This window comes from Rutilus rutilus, assembly GCF_951802725.1.
Source record: "Rutilus rutilus genome assembly, chromosome: 1".
In the NCBI taxonomy this organism is placed as follows: domain Eukaryota; kingdom Metazoa; phylum Chordata; class Actinopteri; order Cypriniformes; family Leuciscidae; genus Rutilus; species Rutilus rutilus.
Genome location: NC_140209.1, coordinates 42519344 through 42534348, shown reverse-complemented (window position 1 = coordinate 42534348; position 15005 = coordinate 42519344). Strand labels below are relative to the sequence as shown.

Sequence of the window (15005 nt, the reverse complement as noted above, 5' to 3'; positions counted from 1 at the left end):
ATTATCTGCCCCTTTGGTAAATATGATCAAAGATGGCTGTAAAAAATAAATCTGCATTGTTAATCCTTTTGATATTTTATTAAAACATTTGCAAAATTATCTAACCTTTCATTGAAGTACAAGAATTAAAAGTGGGGGGTAAATCAAAACAACAATTATTTGCCCCCCTTTTATTAAATACTTTTTGCATCCTCCTTTTTCCAAGATAACAGCTCTGAGTCTTCTCCTATAATGCCTGAAGAGTTTGGAGAACACCTGACAAGAGATCAGAGACCATTCCTCCATACAGAATCTCTCCAGATCCTTCAGATTCCCAGATCAATGTTGGCGCTTCCTCTCTTCAGTTCAGCCCACTCATTTTCTATAGGGTTCAATATTCAGTATCAGTGACCCATTTTTGTTTTGATTTTGATGTTTGTTTTTGGATCACTGTCCTGTTGGAAGATCCAATCATGGCCCATTATAAGATTTCAAGCAGAGGTTGTCAGAATTCGATTTTTTATCTATTGGTACTTGATCGAATCCATGATGCCATCTGAACAAGATGTCCAGGACCTCTGGCAGAAAATTAGGCCCACAGCAGAGTATTTCATTTTACACATGGGGTACCTTTTTTATCCCTGTGTGCACCAAACCCATCTTAAGTGTTTGCTGCCAAAAAAGCGATTTTTTTTTTGTTTCATCTGACCATAGAACCCGTCCCGTTTGAAGTTAGTGTCAGTTACTTTTCAAACGTTCTATGGACAGATGGGGGGGGGGGGGGAAGCTTTTTGCCAGCAAACACTTAATATACTTGATGGCTGCTCTGTCAAGTCTCCACACTGGAATCAAAATTTTCAAACAAAAGTTTTTACATTTACAAACAGAAGACTAGAAAATTACAAGAAATAACACAACTCAACAGCTTAAACTAGACCAATACCAGAACAAAGGGAGAACCAAGACAGTGAGTATAACTATGGTGAGCAAACAAGGATAACTTAATGAGGAGCACCTGAACTGAATGAATGAGACCAGTTCATGATGGAACAGAAGATGGATAGAATTAATTAACAACTAGAAAACTAACCATGACACTCTGAACATAAAAACAGATCAAAAACAAACTCAAAATGTGACAGATTCAAGAATAGACTGATTAAAACTAAAGTATAAAAATAATCCACAAAGGAACTTGATGGTTTCACACTTGTATCCTAGGGCAGTGGTTCCCAACTCCAGTCCTCGTGACCCACTGCTCTGCACATTTTGTATGTCTTCCTTATTTAACACACCTGAACCAGATCATCAGCTCATTAGGAGAGACTCCATGAACTGAACTAAGTGTGTCAGATAAGAGAGACATACAAAATTTGCAGAGCAGTGGGTCACGAGGACTGGAATTGGGAACCACTGTCCTAGGGAATTGGTCAGGTTACAAACATACACGCATCTTTCATGAGAGAGAAAATGCTGAGTCACAGAGACGCAGCTCCATGTCATCTCTTGGGTGTTTGCACTTGTTGCTGACGTACAGAATGAGCTTTCATGGACAATTTCTGGTACAAAATTGCTTCGTAATTGTCACCTGTCTTCATTCTTTTAATCAGTCAGGTGTCAGGTATCTAAAGGCAGTTACCAGGGCTGCGTTCAGCCCCGACAAAACGTTGCACAACGTTTTTTAAACACACTGTTCTGATGACGCAAGAGTTGCAACTATGGCAGCTGAGAAGGCCATTCTTTGTGTTCTTTGTGAAGAATTTTCTGAGCCTGATGAAGTCGGTATAAATATGTGTTTAATACTACAAAATATGCCCGATGTTACAGTTACTGCACTTGCCGCCCAGAACAAAAGAGAACATCCCAATCGAGTGAAGGGATTTGTGGAAACTGAAATGGAAGCACACATCTTACCTATAATTCAGACTAAAACACATCTATTTAGCCTCACATACTGACTTTATTTGTAGGTCATACTGTTTTAATACCCTGTATTTTCTTTCTCATTTTTAGGAAAAGCACTTAATTACCATTGTTTATTTCTATACCAATACACTTGCAATGAAGCTAAAAATATAAACAACTACATCATTATGTTGATATCCTATATTTTTTACAATAAAACTTTCGACAAACACGTCTTCTAATATCCTCAGTTTTTGCGTATACCGAGCTGCATCAAACACATTTGTAAATTACTTTCCTTGAACCCATTGTGCGAGTTCACTTTAATACCGCGTGCTTTATATACATGTTGCTGCTGATTGGACTGCAGTTCTGACACACCTACCAAACAAGAGAAAACGTATCTCAAACCCCGTTGCACACCGGTGCACGCCGTTTCCAGGAAACATGACGTTCAACCCGGAAACCGTAGCAAAACGTTGCGCACCGTTTTGAACTTGAACATGCCCCAGGTGAAAAATGGCATTAACTCCCAAGTGAAGTAATGGCTATTAGGATTGTCCCATGACATTTGCCATAACAGGCTCCTATAATATAGTGTTATCAGGCTTCACACACAGCATAGATATAACCTGGAACTTTGTAATGCAGTTTTCTATTGATGGAAAATTAAAAAAATTGGTCTAGTTGTAACATTGAAATAAAACAATTATATATTATAATAAAACAATGTTTATCACTAAAATATTGTAATAAAACCGCATGGTGAATGAGAATAGTGATCATTAATCACCACTATAGCTTACTAATGATGTGAATGTTGTGTAGCTACCTCACATTTTCAACAATTTCTTTTAGTTGCTAAAGCTAATGATAGGAGAGTGACGTGTTAATCAGTTTAATCAGAACATTACTGCATAAACAATCATTTAATAATAAGTAATAAGTTTATAGTCTATATATGCAAAATGCAATAGCCCATGTGACTACAGAAATGGATGATAAAGTAAGTGGGAGGCATTTAATATGAAATAAAAAAGTTGGGGAACTAAAATATGTATTTTAAATGTAGATACATCATTTATATACGTTTCTATAGTTACATTTCAGAATGTAAATCACGCTTGTAATTGTAAAAATAATCTGTTGGATTTATATGCTATTAATTATGAAAAGGGAAAGACTAGAATAAAGCCTATCCATTAAATTTGATCTTGTCTTTGTTATCTAACCTACAAGTAAGACAGCGGATTGTCAAGTCACTATGTTACTCAGTTCCAGTTACTGGTGTCATGCGGTGACGCATCATGTTGTGATCGTATATAAGACAAATGCTCACCTTCATTTCACTCACAGCTTCAGGAACATACGAAGAGGTTCTTGCTTCAACAGTGATTGAACGGAACTTCGATCTAGCCGGAATTTATTTAAATTTCTTATTTATTTTGCACCAACGTTGTGATAATAAACGGCAGAAATGGAGACTTCTCAGATTCGCCAGAACTACGACCGCGACTGCGAGGCTTTGATCAACAAGATGATCAATTTGGAGCTTTACGCTTCCTACACTTACACTTCAATGGCAAGTAACCTAGCTATCTCTTGTTGGTTTTGTCACTTTACTAAATCGTTATAAGGAACGTTGTCTCTATTGATTTTTCTTTTCCATTCTTGACTAAATGTGTCTATCTAACGTTATCAGCGTTATAGAAATCTTAAAACTACAAGAAAACTGTTTAAATGTGTAGGCCTATAGCCTATTTATTAATAAAATAACCGAATAAATAGTTCAAATGCCATAAGCAGACATTGGGCATCAGTCTATGGGAACATCCACGGCTGTTTTGTTAGGAGTGACTGCTGTGCTGATCATCAGTAGCCTAACCTTACTCTTATTCTGTGATGATCAGTTAGTTTGTTTGTTATCACAAAACAGACCATACAGAAACACTTTAAAGCCCATCAGAACATTAAACACTAACAGATCTCTCAATATCTCAGCATCTTCATTTATTACAATCCAGACTTTATTTCTTTCATACTAACGTTCTTATTGAGAATTATCAGAGGTTTAGAAGTTGATGTTTTATTTAAAGTTTGATGCCACCATGATGGAGATCAATGTTTGCTTTAGTTGTGCTCTTGACCCTTCAATTTTTGACATTAGGTTTTCTCCATCATCACATTCTGTTAAGTTTATTGCACTTTATTTAAATTAGCATATTTTACTTTAATTTTATGGTTTTTGTTTGGCAGCTGTATCTGCCAGTTATTTGACCATTTCTTTAAGATTTTTTTTACAATTTGACCATTTTTTAAAGATTTTTTTTACAATGAAGGTATTTGATCGTGATAAGTCAGTAAATATCTGTGAAATAACAGTGTTTTTCAGTTTATTTAATGTTACAGGTTTTTTTTTTTTTTTTTTTTTTTGGGCTGCCAGTCACCGTTTTATCATTTAACTGTTTTGTTACTGTTTAATTACAGATTATACATCTGTATCATACATTTCAATGTAATTTAAGAAAACAGAAAAAATACTGTATGAAAAATACAGTACATTTTCTGTATAACATTTTTTGAATTACTGCAATTTGTCATTAATGTCACAATACCTAAAATAACAGCTGAATTTTTAATTTACAGATATTATTTGTAATTTTACAGAGTTTTAAGTACAATTTAAAATGAAAGAAATTGAACGTAAAAAAATCACAGTTATTTTCTGTAAAATTAGGATTTTTTTTTACAGTGTATGTTTATGACTAAAGTATTTGATGAAAGGCCATTCCTTAAGTTGTTCTTTGTTCCCTTGTTCCTTAACATATAGTTATATCTATTCGATTTTGTTCAGGCTTTCTACTTCAAACGGGACGATGTGGCTCTTGCTGGTTTTGCCAAGTTCTTCAAGGAGAACAGTGAGGAGGAGCGCGAGCATGCCGAGAAATTCATGGAGTTCCAGAACAAGAGGGGCGGAAAAATTGTCCTTCAGGACATCAAGGTGCTTTGAATTAAGCCTTTTGAACATTGTATCAAAGCTGACTCTAGAGCTCTTGTTATGGAATGACCTTATGCCACGTAACTTGCTCACTGATCTGTGTATCTACCTTTCCAGAAACCAGAGCGTGATATGTGGGGCAATGGACTGATCGCTATGCAGTGTGCTCTTCAGCTGGAGAAGAACGTCAATCAGGCTCTGCTGGATCTACATAAGGCCGCCTCTGAGAAGAGAGACCCTCATGTGAGTGACCCTCATTTGTTGAAGTTTAGCCTTGGGACTCTAAATTTGCCTCCATATGAGCCGCGCCCGTGCCCCACCAAAATATTCACCCAAAACATAGACCTCTATATAAAATGAATCAATAATATACTGTAAATTTGTTCAGCATTCTGCAGCAAATCTTTTTGGAATTTTCGAGACTATTTTAAGTCGTGAAGTGAGCATCATAGAGCGCCACCCTCAGGCTGAATAACGCAAGGACATCAGGCCTCTTCCAAAAATGTGCCTGCGTGTGTTCAGTGGTTGTTATATAAAACTCACAAAATGTTTAACAGTAACACAAACTAGCGCCAAGACCCAGAATCTGCCATACCTAAATTTACAGTCAGGAAAAGCTGCTCCATATGCATGCCTTTTACAACAGTTTCACATCTTTTCACTGAAGTTTGCATCTTGAATTTTTCTTGTCCAACAGCTGTGTGACTTCCTGGAGACTCACTACCTGAATGAGCAGGTGGAGGCCATCAAGAAGATTGGTGACCACATCACCAACCTTTCCAAGATGGATGCTGGCAACAACAGGATGGCGGAGTACCTGTTTGACAAGCAAACCTTGAGCAGCTAAATGCAGCTCTCAGATCATACATGAATGAATAATTACTATTCTCTTAAATATGTTCTTATCAAACAGCTCTTGTGCAAATTTGTAAAGTGTGAGAGGTTGAAAGGTTAACATCAAGTAAAGGTTCCAGTTGCTATTATAAAACGATGCAGCGTAAAATGATTAAATAGTCATCTTGTGATTGACATCAAGCAAGGCTTATGTTGAATGTGCACTGACTGACGTAGTGAATTTAAATAAACATTTTGAGCTGAATAACCTTGTCTTTTTTATTTAAAATTGTGGAATGCATTTAGTGGGGTGTATTTATATTACAGTATATTGGACAGTCTGTAGGCCTATTATTCAGCCTGCAAAAAAGTCCATTATGACAGAACTCTATTAGTATTTTAATCAAATGAAATGTACACTAAAATCTAAAATTATAGCCTACACAAAATACTAACTTTAACATGTAACATTTTCGTGGTCTGCTAAATTAATAAACGTAACTATTCACATGAATTAAATTTCCACCGTAAAAATTTGTAGCATTTCATTTTACCACATGAGGGTGGTGTTTCCTCCATGTAGGCTATAATCGCACATGGACCATAAACCCTGAAGGACCGAGGCCCTTTGTGGTAACAACAGATTTTTATTCAATATATCTCTAATCATCATCTTTGGGAGACGCCTTGTTCTAATTTCAAAACCAATTCATTTCTCAACTTCCTATCCCAAATCAATCTATCTAGTCTATTAGCAGCGGTGAGCCACCGAGCGTAATCCGATTCAGAGGGGTCACTGAACGAAAATTGTATTGGAAATTAGAATCGGATAAACAGCATACAGGAGATTATATGGGATAGCCTAATAGCAAACTTATAAATGGCATACGAGATGGATGAAATAAGACTGTAACATGAGAAAACCCAGGGCACATAACTGCGAACAGAGGGAGAGCACGATTAATCCAAGTGAAAGAGGGTTTGGCGCTTCAAATGCGCTTTGAGGAGAGAGAGAGAAAGAGGGACAGATGACATAGAGGATGATAAGTGTAAGTTAGAGCAGTGTGTGAGTGGGCTAGTGCGTCTCTCTAACCAACGCGCAGGTTCTATATAGGCTAGAGTTGGATCAGTAGGAGATCATCAGGTAAGTTTGATTATTATTTATCAGCTCTTCACGCGCTTGCTATTCGTGTAAATATTAGGCTACTATCCAATTGACATGTCAAGCAGTGTCATTTAAAACGTTTTTTTATTTTTTTTTATTTTATGTTATTTTATGGTTAGGCCTATTATAGATTTAGCCTAATATAGCCTAGTTTGCGCAGTTTTATAACATTAATTAAAATAGGTTACGTAGTTGTGGCTATTTAAAAAATATGCCACCAGTTGAAATTAACAGCACAAGTGCTGTGAAAATATTGTCACCAGTTAAATTCTAGACTATTATGGGCTGCAACCCAGTCCACACACAAAGCTAAATTAAAAGGACCATTTCAAATTTGATACCGCACAGTGAGGTTAACACGCAACTTGTTTTTAGTTTTGTCTTTTTTCTTCATATTTTGTATGGCAGTAGGCATATTTGTTACCTCTAAGATCTGGTGATAAGAGTGTCTCAAGATAATTTTGTTTCTCGACTAAATTAATGCTTGATATCTGTGCCTATCTGTGTGCGTAGATTAATTTCAGTCTTAGACAACTCTGTGTGCTCCGCATGATTTTTTCCAGCGAAACAGTGTGTCTGGATGAGATTTAGGTAATCCGAAAATACAGCAGTTCTGCCCGCTGCTGGACAAAGTAGGCCTACAGATAAAGAAGAAGAAGAAGAAAAAAAAGGGGGGGATGGGGGCAAGGCCATATGACGCCGTTTGATGGTCTGTGACGCACAGAGCGACAGGCCTTCTTTAGCCAGATTAGGGCAGTCCTGTCTGTAAATGACACAAATTATGGTTTCTGAACTCTCAGATTAACCACTTTCAATGTATCTTCTCTCTTCGGAAAAGAGAAGAAAGCACTGTGTTGTTTTAACGCTTTATGTTATGCGATAAATTCATTCAATAACAAATGTTGGAAAACAATGTTTTAGAAGTTTCTTTTAAAAATACTTTATTTTTATTTTTCTTGTAGCGAAAGTGAGTGACTTTTTGCAGATGTCATCACTACTAAATATGAAAACAGTGCGACTGCTTTATGAATCAAGTAGACTTGTGTCCTAGCTAACATTTCACTACTAAGTAAATAAAAAAATAATGTTAATACCAATTTTAATAAAAGTAAAATAAAAAATATGGCTGAGGCACTGATACACACACACACACATATATATTCTCTAATATTAATATTCTCTATATATAAATGAGTGGCTAAGGCTAAAATTTTTTTTTATATATATATTTATATAGCCTATATAAAATTCAACTGTATGCTTCTTAGCAACAAACTTATTGAAGTGTATATACTATATATTTCAATAAGTTTGCTGCTAAGAAGCATCATTGCTACAGTAGGCCTATATAATATATATGTAAGTAACACATAAGTTCACTCAATTTAAATTCTTTTTTTAATGGACAAAAAATCGATTTAAATAAAATCTAACCAGCACGTATAAAAACTCGTGGGTACTATACGGTTATCCAGACCACATGTGATGACCCACCCCAACCCTGCCCCTAAACCTACCCGTCACTGGGGTTACGACCAACCAAGAGCGGTTGTGGTCACGTGTGGTCAGGTGTGGTCCGGATAACCGTATAGTACCAACTCTTGAAATATATATATATATTTTCAAAGTACTTTGTTCTTTTTTTTAACCAATTTTTGGTTTGTTATACATCATGTGTATGCAAAAGATTTTTTTTTTTAAATGGGTCGCTGTTAATCATCATGAACCAGCGAGGTCAAGTATGTAAGGCATGTATCTGGAAACTGAAGCAGGCTTTGGGGCTATCTCTAGAAAAATACAAAAATGTCATCCTTTTAACTGTGACAAAAAAAAGGCTTTATGTCCATCGTCTTTCATCACTGTGGTCAGTCCATGTGGCTGACTGGTAAACAAGCTACAGGAAGAGAATCATCACAAAGTCCTGCCCTCATTAATCCAATGGTGACCTTACTGCTCAACACGTTCTTATGTAGTCTTTTATATGTCGTTCTGGTGACAAGATGTTGTTGGTTGTGTAGGCTCAAGTGTGAAAGTGAGGAGGCAAGGGGAGGGCCCTGTTCCTAATTTACTTAAACCCGAGGATTTTTGGATTAGCTTTGGCAATTAATCTCGTTATACATCTGCTGAGAGTGACTAGGTCAGATCAGCTGAGCAGGGCAGGTGGAGACATATCCATTGTGTGTTAATGTGTGTGAACAATGTTTTTGAGCACGTTATAGTGTTTGAACACATATGGGCAGCATTATGCGTGCATGGTTGTGTTTTGGCATGTCATAGTTCCAGAAGGATTAATAACGGACATGCGGAGCCCTATAGCATTAGAGTTTATTCCATCAAAAGTCACGGCAGGCACAAAGAGGACAGAGGAGGGGAGGGAAAAAGAGAGATAGTGTGGGCTTGACAGAAGGAGGGGTGGTGGATGGGATGGAAAGGAGCACATAATAAAAAGAGGGACATTAAATAAATACTTTAGACTAGAGGACACAAGACCGATCTAGGGGATATGTGTAATTTGGGGCATTTAGTTCATGTAGGTTATTTCAGGACAGTAACATTCTGTTTTATGCCTCTAGCTGATCAGCCATGCGATTGGTCAGTATGCAGCATCGTGGGCGGAGGGCAGCAGAATCAGAGGAGGAGCCAAATCCTGCTCCACCCCCTCCGCCCCCTCCCTCGCACCACTCCCACAACTTCATAAATATGAAGAACAAGTTCTTCAATGAGCTTGGCCATCTACCTAGTAAGTAATAATTTTATATCAAGATATATACCACACTTAATCTTATCTCAGCTGGCCACCAACAACATAAGACGTAGATATTTGGTTGAATATCTACATTGTGTGACCAAAATTCAATGTCAGAAAAAGGTCTAATGCCAACTTCAATGTGACGTAGAATACTGACGATTGCTGACATTGATATTTTGTTGCTTTAAAGTAGTGGAATCGCCTCATGCCAACATGGTATTGATGTCAAACGCCAACATTTAATCGTGACGTAACCCAAACCCAACGTCTGCTAAACATGTTGAATTATAACATTATCATATGGCGATATTTCACTATATTAAAGGGGTCATCGGATGCAAAATTCACTTTTATATGTTGTTTGCATATAAATGTGTCTTTGCAGTGTGTGGACACAACCACCATACAATTAAAAAAATCCATTCACTCCTTTTTTTTTTATCCTCAAAAAGTCTAAACGTTCTCAAGAATCAAGCCGTTTGGATTTTCTGAGCAATATGATGTCATATTGCTCATGCTCCACCCACGACCACTGACGGACTGTCCCGTATTAGCATATTTCCGTCCTCAGCCATTTGTGGACTGTCAACCAAGGCAGCACTTTGCGTGTCTTGTGTCGAGAGGGGTGGGGTGAGCAGTTGCTCATTATCATGTAAAGAGGCATGCACCGAAACGGGTCGCTGTGAACAGAGCTGTTTTTGAGGAGGTAAAAAGGGTGTTGTTTTATACAACCATTGAGGAATTTAAACCAAACTTTACATGAAGACCCTAAAGAGTCATACCAACTTGTGGAAAATGGGCATCCGATGACCCCTTTAAGTAAGCAAAATATAACAACTGTCCAATGTTGGCTTTTGACATCAAACTGATTATCATATTCAACCAAAATTTAACATCTCTCCTATGTCTTTCTGATGTTAAATTGACCTCCAGTCCAGTTTCATCATATTATCATTGCAAACATACATCCCCATTAAACTGTGTGACAAATTAATTCCTACATTTGTGATTTTTTTTTCATTTCCATGTAAATGCTACATGTTTTCATCTATTCCATAAACAGACCACAAGATCAGAAGTAAGTTCCAATTTTTTCAAACCCTCCCTCCCTCCATCCATCCATCCATCTATCCATCTATTCATTTTGCAGAAATTATGTTTTTTTTGTTTTTGTTGCATTGATCCATTTATTGATGTAATAGAAAACAAATTATGATCTTTTCATCATTCTGTTTTTTTTTCTTTAACTTTCTTTCTTTCTTTCTTTCTCTACTGCACAGTGCCCATGTGGGCTATTGGTGCCATAGTTGTGGTCGTGCTAGCCTTGGTTGGCTGCTTTGCTTTCTGTATCTATAAGAAGTGCTTGGGAGGGAAGAAGAAAACTAAGAAAGTCAGAGAGAGGAAGGGAGGACGAAGAAGGGTGAAAAAGGAGGGAGATGAAGAAGCAGGCGAGGTGAGAGAGCTTGGAAGCTCAAAGCAGAAAATGGAACTCTGTCTGATCTTGTTTCTGTTAAATTATTCATTTTAATTTAGTATTAAAAATATTAATTGAACCCCTCATTTATACTACCCATACTTAATACTCAACCCCCTTAGGAACAACCTAAAGAAGGAGAGGGCGAGGGAGAGAAAGAAAGTTATGGCAAGTTGGAATACAGTCTGGATTACAACTTCACTGAAAATCAGGTTGGTTGAGAGTGGATGTTCATAATATGCATGCTAGTTATGAGATGAAATGATTGAGATGGAATGATACAAATCAGCAAAAATGTCGTTTTAAAGAATGCGTGACCAGCTTCTTGATTTTGAACACCTGACCCTCAACCTTTTCTTCAACAATCTTCAGCTCATTGTCGGTATCTTGCAAGCACAAGACCTTCCTGCCATGGATATTGGTGGAACGTCTGACCCCTACGTCAAAGTTTATATGCTACCAGACAAGAAGAAAAAGTTTGAAACAAAGGTCCAGCGCAAGAACCTGTCTCCTGTTTTCAATGAGACATTCATATTTAAGGTATTGCAGTTATGTCCTTACAATCATGCATTTTTGGGGGGATTTGCCAAAAGGCAATTTGTCATACACTTTATCTGTTACGCTTGATTTTGTTGTAGAATAAGTCACTGACTTTTTTTTCTCTAAACAAAGCAAATGCAATTTCTTTTCATAAATGGTACAGTGTTCAAATAGTATGTTTTATTTCTGTTTCCAGATCCCCTTCAATGATCTAGCGGGACAGACTCTGGTCTTGCAGGTGTTTGACTTTGACCGCTTTGGTAAACATGACGTAATTGGAGAGATCAAAATCGCCATGAACAGTATTGACCTGGGCCAGCCCATACACGAATGGAAAGACCTAGTTGGAGGAGAGAAAGAGGAAGTAAGGCTTTCCTTCAGACTTTTTACACATGTTCTGTTCTTTGATGATTTTTAGCTAAACACACTCCTCTTCCTTCTCAACAGGAAGAAAAGCTTGGAGACATCTGTATCTCCCTGCGCTATGTGCCCACCTCCGGAAAACTGACCGTCTGTATCATGGAAGCCAAGAACCTGAAGAAGATGGATGTGGGTGGTTTATCAGGTGACTGTGGAAGCATTATTATGTTCAAATTAGATTACATTCTGTGTTGTACTTGATATTCAAATGAAATGATTCTCTACACATCAGATGTGACTTTATTTCAACATAATTTGATTTCTATACTTTGAAATATTTCTGTGGAAATTCTGTGCATTTCTGTCTTTATCCATGTACAATGGCATCCTCTCTTTTTTCTTTCCCTTTCTCTCTTAGATCCTTTTGTGAAAGTGGTTTTGCAACACAACGGAAAGCGCATCAAGAAGAAGAAGACGACAGTTAAGCAGAACACACTGAACCCTTACTTCAATGAAAGTTTCAGCTTTGAAATCCCCTTCGCTCAGGTTCAGGTAAATATATCTGTTTGAAACACGACAGTACTTGAATCTCTAATACATTTACAGATTTACAATACAATGCAACCTTTTTACTATGAATGCACTACGATTATACCGCTAATGCTACTAGTAAATTAATCTGTGTCTACAATATAATGGGTCACACTTTATATTAGGTGTCTTTAACTACTATGTACTAACATCAAAACATAATATTTGTTAGGTACAATGTACTTGTATTGTAAAACACTTTTTGCTGCTATTGAGGTGGGATACGGGTAAGGTTAGAGACAGGTGTGGTGGTATGGCTGGGTTTAAGGGTGGGTTAAGGTGTAATTACATCAATTAATTACAACTGTAATTACATACATGTATTTATTTTAAAAAATGTTTTAATACAATAAGAGCATTGTATCAAATTATTCATTTAAATGTTAGTAAATAGTAGTTAAAGACACTTAATATAAAGTGGGACCAAAGAACAAAGTGGATTAAATGCGTATTGACCTATATTTCTCTGCTCCTCTGTGTCCCTGCAGAAGATCCAGGTGCTGATCACTGTCTATGACTATGATAAACTGGGAAGCAATGATGCGATTGGGAAGTGCTGGATTGGGTTTGGTGCTAGTGGGGTGGGTCTGCGACACTGGTCAGACATGTTGGCCAATCCCAGACGACCTGTGGCCCAGTGGCACACCCTTCAGCCTGAAGAAGAAGTAGACGCTGCCCTTAAAGCACCTATCCGCTAAATTATCCACCCCTCAAATAAAAGTTTTGGCTAAACATTATTTAAATCTCATACGTCCTGTCACTGAGAAGCTTCTGTCTGTTGCGTTATTAACGTCATTATTTCCTGTACCCCTTCTTTATTGTGAAACAAAGGAGGATTAACTTTTATAAATGTTATGATGTATTTTCTGTTCATCTGGATCGTTTCTTATGTAAATGTGTGTGTATGTGGATGATAACTGTGTGTTTTGTTTGAAAGTGTTGTATGTGTCTATAACTGTATGAGACCTGTCCTGATTTGCCTCGTCTTTTCTGTGAACCAAGTTGACAATAAAAACAGCAACTGGATATATGATAAAATTCTCAGGAGTAAAACCTAGTAATTAATCGATGATCAATATTTCACCATAATCTACTAGAAAGGGCTTTAATAATATGGAAGCCATTATTGTCTGTTAACATGTCTACCAATAGCAACTGTCTGGTTGGGTTCAGCAGTATTTATAGAGTTGTCCGGTTGTAGGTGGAAGCCTGGATTAATCTTGTGCTGTTTTCGGCTGTGTTCCAAGTGCAGTACTGGACTAAGCCATACATGTGAGCAGGGAATTAGAGCCAGAGAAGGGCGGGTGAGTGGAGAGGATGAAGGGCACCAGAAAGGACACACAGGCAAAGTCATAGAGTGAGAAAGAGAGAGACTGGAGAAGGTTGAACAGATAAAGAGGCTGCATTTTAAATACAAAGTTAGTTAACTGGTTAAATATGAATTGGTAAAAGAATGCAAAACAGACAGATTAATATAAGGATTCTATAAGGAAAAGGCAGTACATTGCAAACTTAGCCAAAATGATAGCAAGTGGACATGACTGAGATAGCTTATCCAACCAAATCAGAATATATTCACCAAATAGTCTATATCTTTACAATATTGTCATACGTTTTGGCTTTAGATCAGTCATTTTTCCAGACACCTGAAAAATCTCCTAATCAACAGTGCTAATCTACATTAGCATGATATCTGTGTGAGGAAGTGAATCTGTGATTGTCACGCTACAACACTGCTGTTTTTAGACTAGCTTAGACTGAATGGTTTTTAAATCGGCTTCCCAAAGGCTCTTGTGTATACGTTATGTTCACACAGCAACAATGTTTATATCCACATTATGGCCAAAAGTTGTTGTGGTCTCTTAGCAAAAAAGAATAAAGTTAATTTTATTAAGTATATAAAGTTCAAGCATATTTTTAAGTACACTTTATGTATTAAGTATACTAATATCAATGTACTAGAAGTATACTTGTAAGTGTACTGTTTCGATACTACTTGGGACTAAATTGGCCCACTTTTTTTGGGTTTAAAATATTCTATTAATTATAGGCTACTTTAAATGTAGCAGTATACACTTCGAATACGCAACTAGTTTACAACTGAGTTTTTCATTTGTACTGCAACTACTACAAGTAAACTTATAGGTATACTGATAGTTTACTAGTCAAATATGTAGCACATTTTTTAGTGTATGAAAGCACACTTTCAGTAAACTAGTTAAGTAGTTTTATACTGCAAGTATACTTGTAAGTTTTCTTTAAGTGAACAACATACTTAGTTTACTATTTATATATTATTTTTGCACTTTAAGTATACTACTATTTTCCTATTTAGGTATTGTTTTTTATACTTGAGATATACCTTTAATTGTACTTTAACTTTACATTTTCAAACCATTTTATTCTAGCT

General features: G+C 36.8%; 2 protein-coding genes across 4 annotated transcripts; both read left to right on the top strand.

The window, feature by feature from the left end:
- Positions 1 to 3167: 3167 nt before the first annotated feature.
- Positions 3168 to 6228, top strand: LOC311294519 (ferritin, middle subunit-like). The gene is made up of 4 exons (XM_084415438.1): positions 3168 to 3466; positions 4739 to 4885; positions 5000 to 5125; positions 5580 to 6228. The coding sequence occupies exons 1-4, from the start codon at positions 3362 to 3364 to the stop codon at positions 5727 to 5729; spliced, it is 528 nt and encodes a 175-aa protein (XP_084271564.1). The 5' UTR covers positions 3168 to 3361; the 3' UTR covers positions 5730 to 6228.
- A 100-nt stretch (positions 6229 to 6328) lies between these two features.
- Positions 6329 to 14490, top strand: syt5a (synaptotagmin Va). 3 transcript variants are annotated; one of them, XM_084415081.1, is made up of 10 exons: positions 6719 to 6860; positions 9455 to 9621; positions 10694 to 10708; positions 10911 to 11083; positions 11227 to 11316; positions 11477 to 11644; positions 11841 to 12008; positions 12092 to 12209; positions 12423 to 12556; positions 13084 to 14490. In XM_084415081.1, exons 2-10 carry the CDS (start codon positions 9465 to 9467, stop codon positions 13291 to 13293), a joined length of 1233 nt encoding a protein of 410 aa, XP_084271207.1. In that variant the 5' UTR covers positions 6719 to 6860; positions 9455 to 9464; the 3' UTR covers positions 13294 to 14490. The 3 variants fall into 3 exon arrangements, with proteins under 3 accessions (XP_084271208.1, XP_084271209.1, XP_084271207.1); XM_084415082.1 differs by lacking the exon at positions 10694 to 10708 and having other exon boundaries at positions 6329 to 6860; XM_084415083.1 differs by lacking the exon at positions 10694 to 10708 and having other exon boundaries at positions 6329 to 6860; positions 9455 to 9625.
- Positions 14491 to 15005: the final 515 nt, after the last annotated feature.

Coding starts and splice junctions, on each gene's coding strand:
- syt5a (XM_084415081.1), top strand. CDS start 9,465: ATGCGATTGGTCAGTATGCAGCATCGTGGGCGGAGGGCAGCAGAATCA. Junction 11,084..11,226: donor GAGATGAAGAAGCAGGCGAG/GTGAGAGAGCTT, acceptor CAACCCCCTTAG/GAACAACCTAAAGAAGGAGA. Junction 11,645..11,840: donor ATGAGACATTCATATTTAAG/GTATTGCAGTTA, acceptor TTCTGTTTCCAG/ATCCCCTTCAATGATCTAGC.
- LOC311294519 (XM_084415438.1), top strand. CDS start 3,362: ATGGAGACTTCTCAGATTCGCCAGAACTACGACCGCGACTGCGAGGCT. Junction 4,886..4,999: donor TTGTCCTTCAGGACATCAAG/GTGCTTTGAATT, acceptor CTACCTTTCCAG/AAACCAGAGCGTGATATGTG. Junction 5,126..5,579: donor CTGAGAAGAGAGACCCTCAT/GTGAGTGACCCT, acceptor CTTGTCCAACAG/CTGTGTGACTTCCTGGAGAC.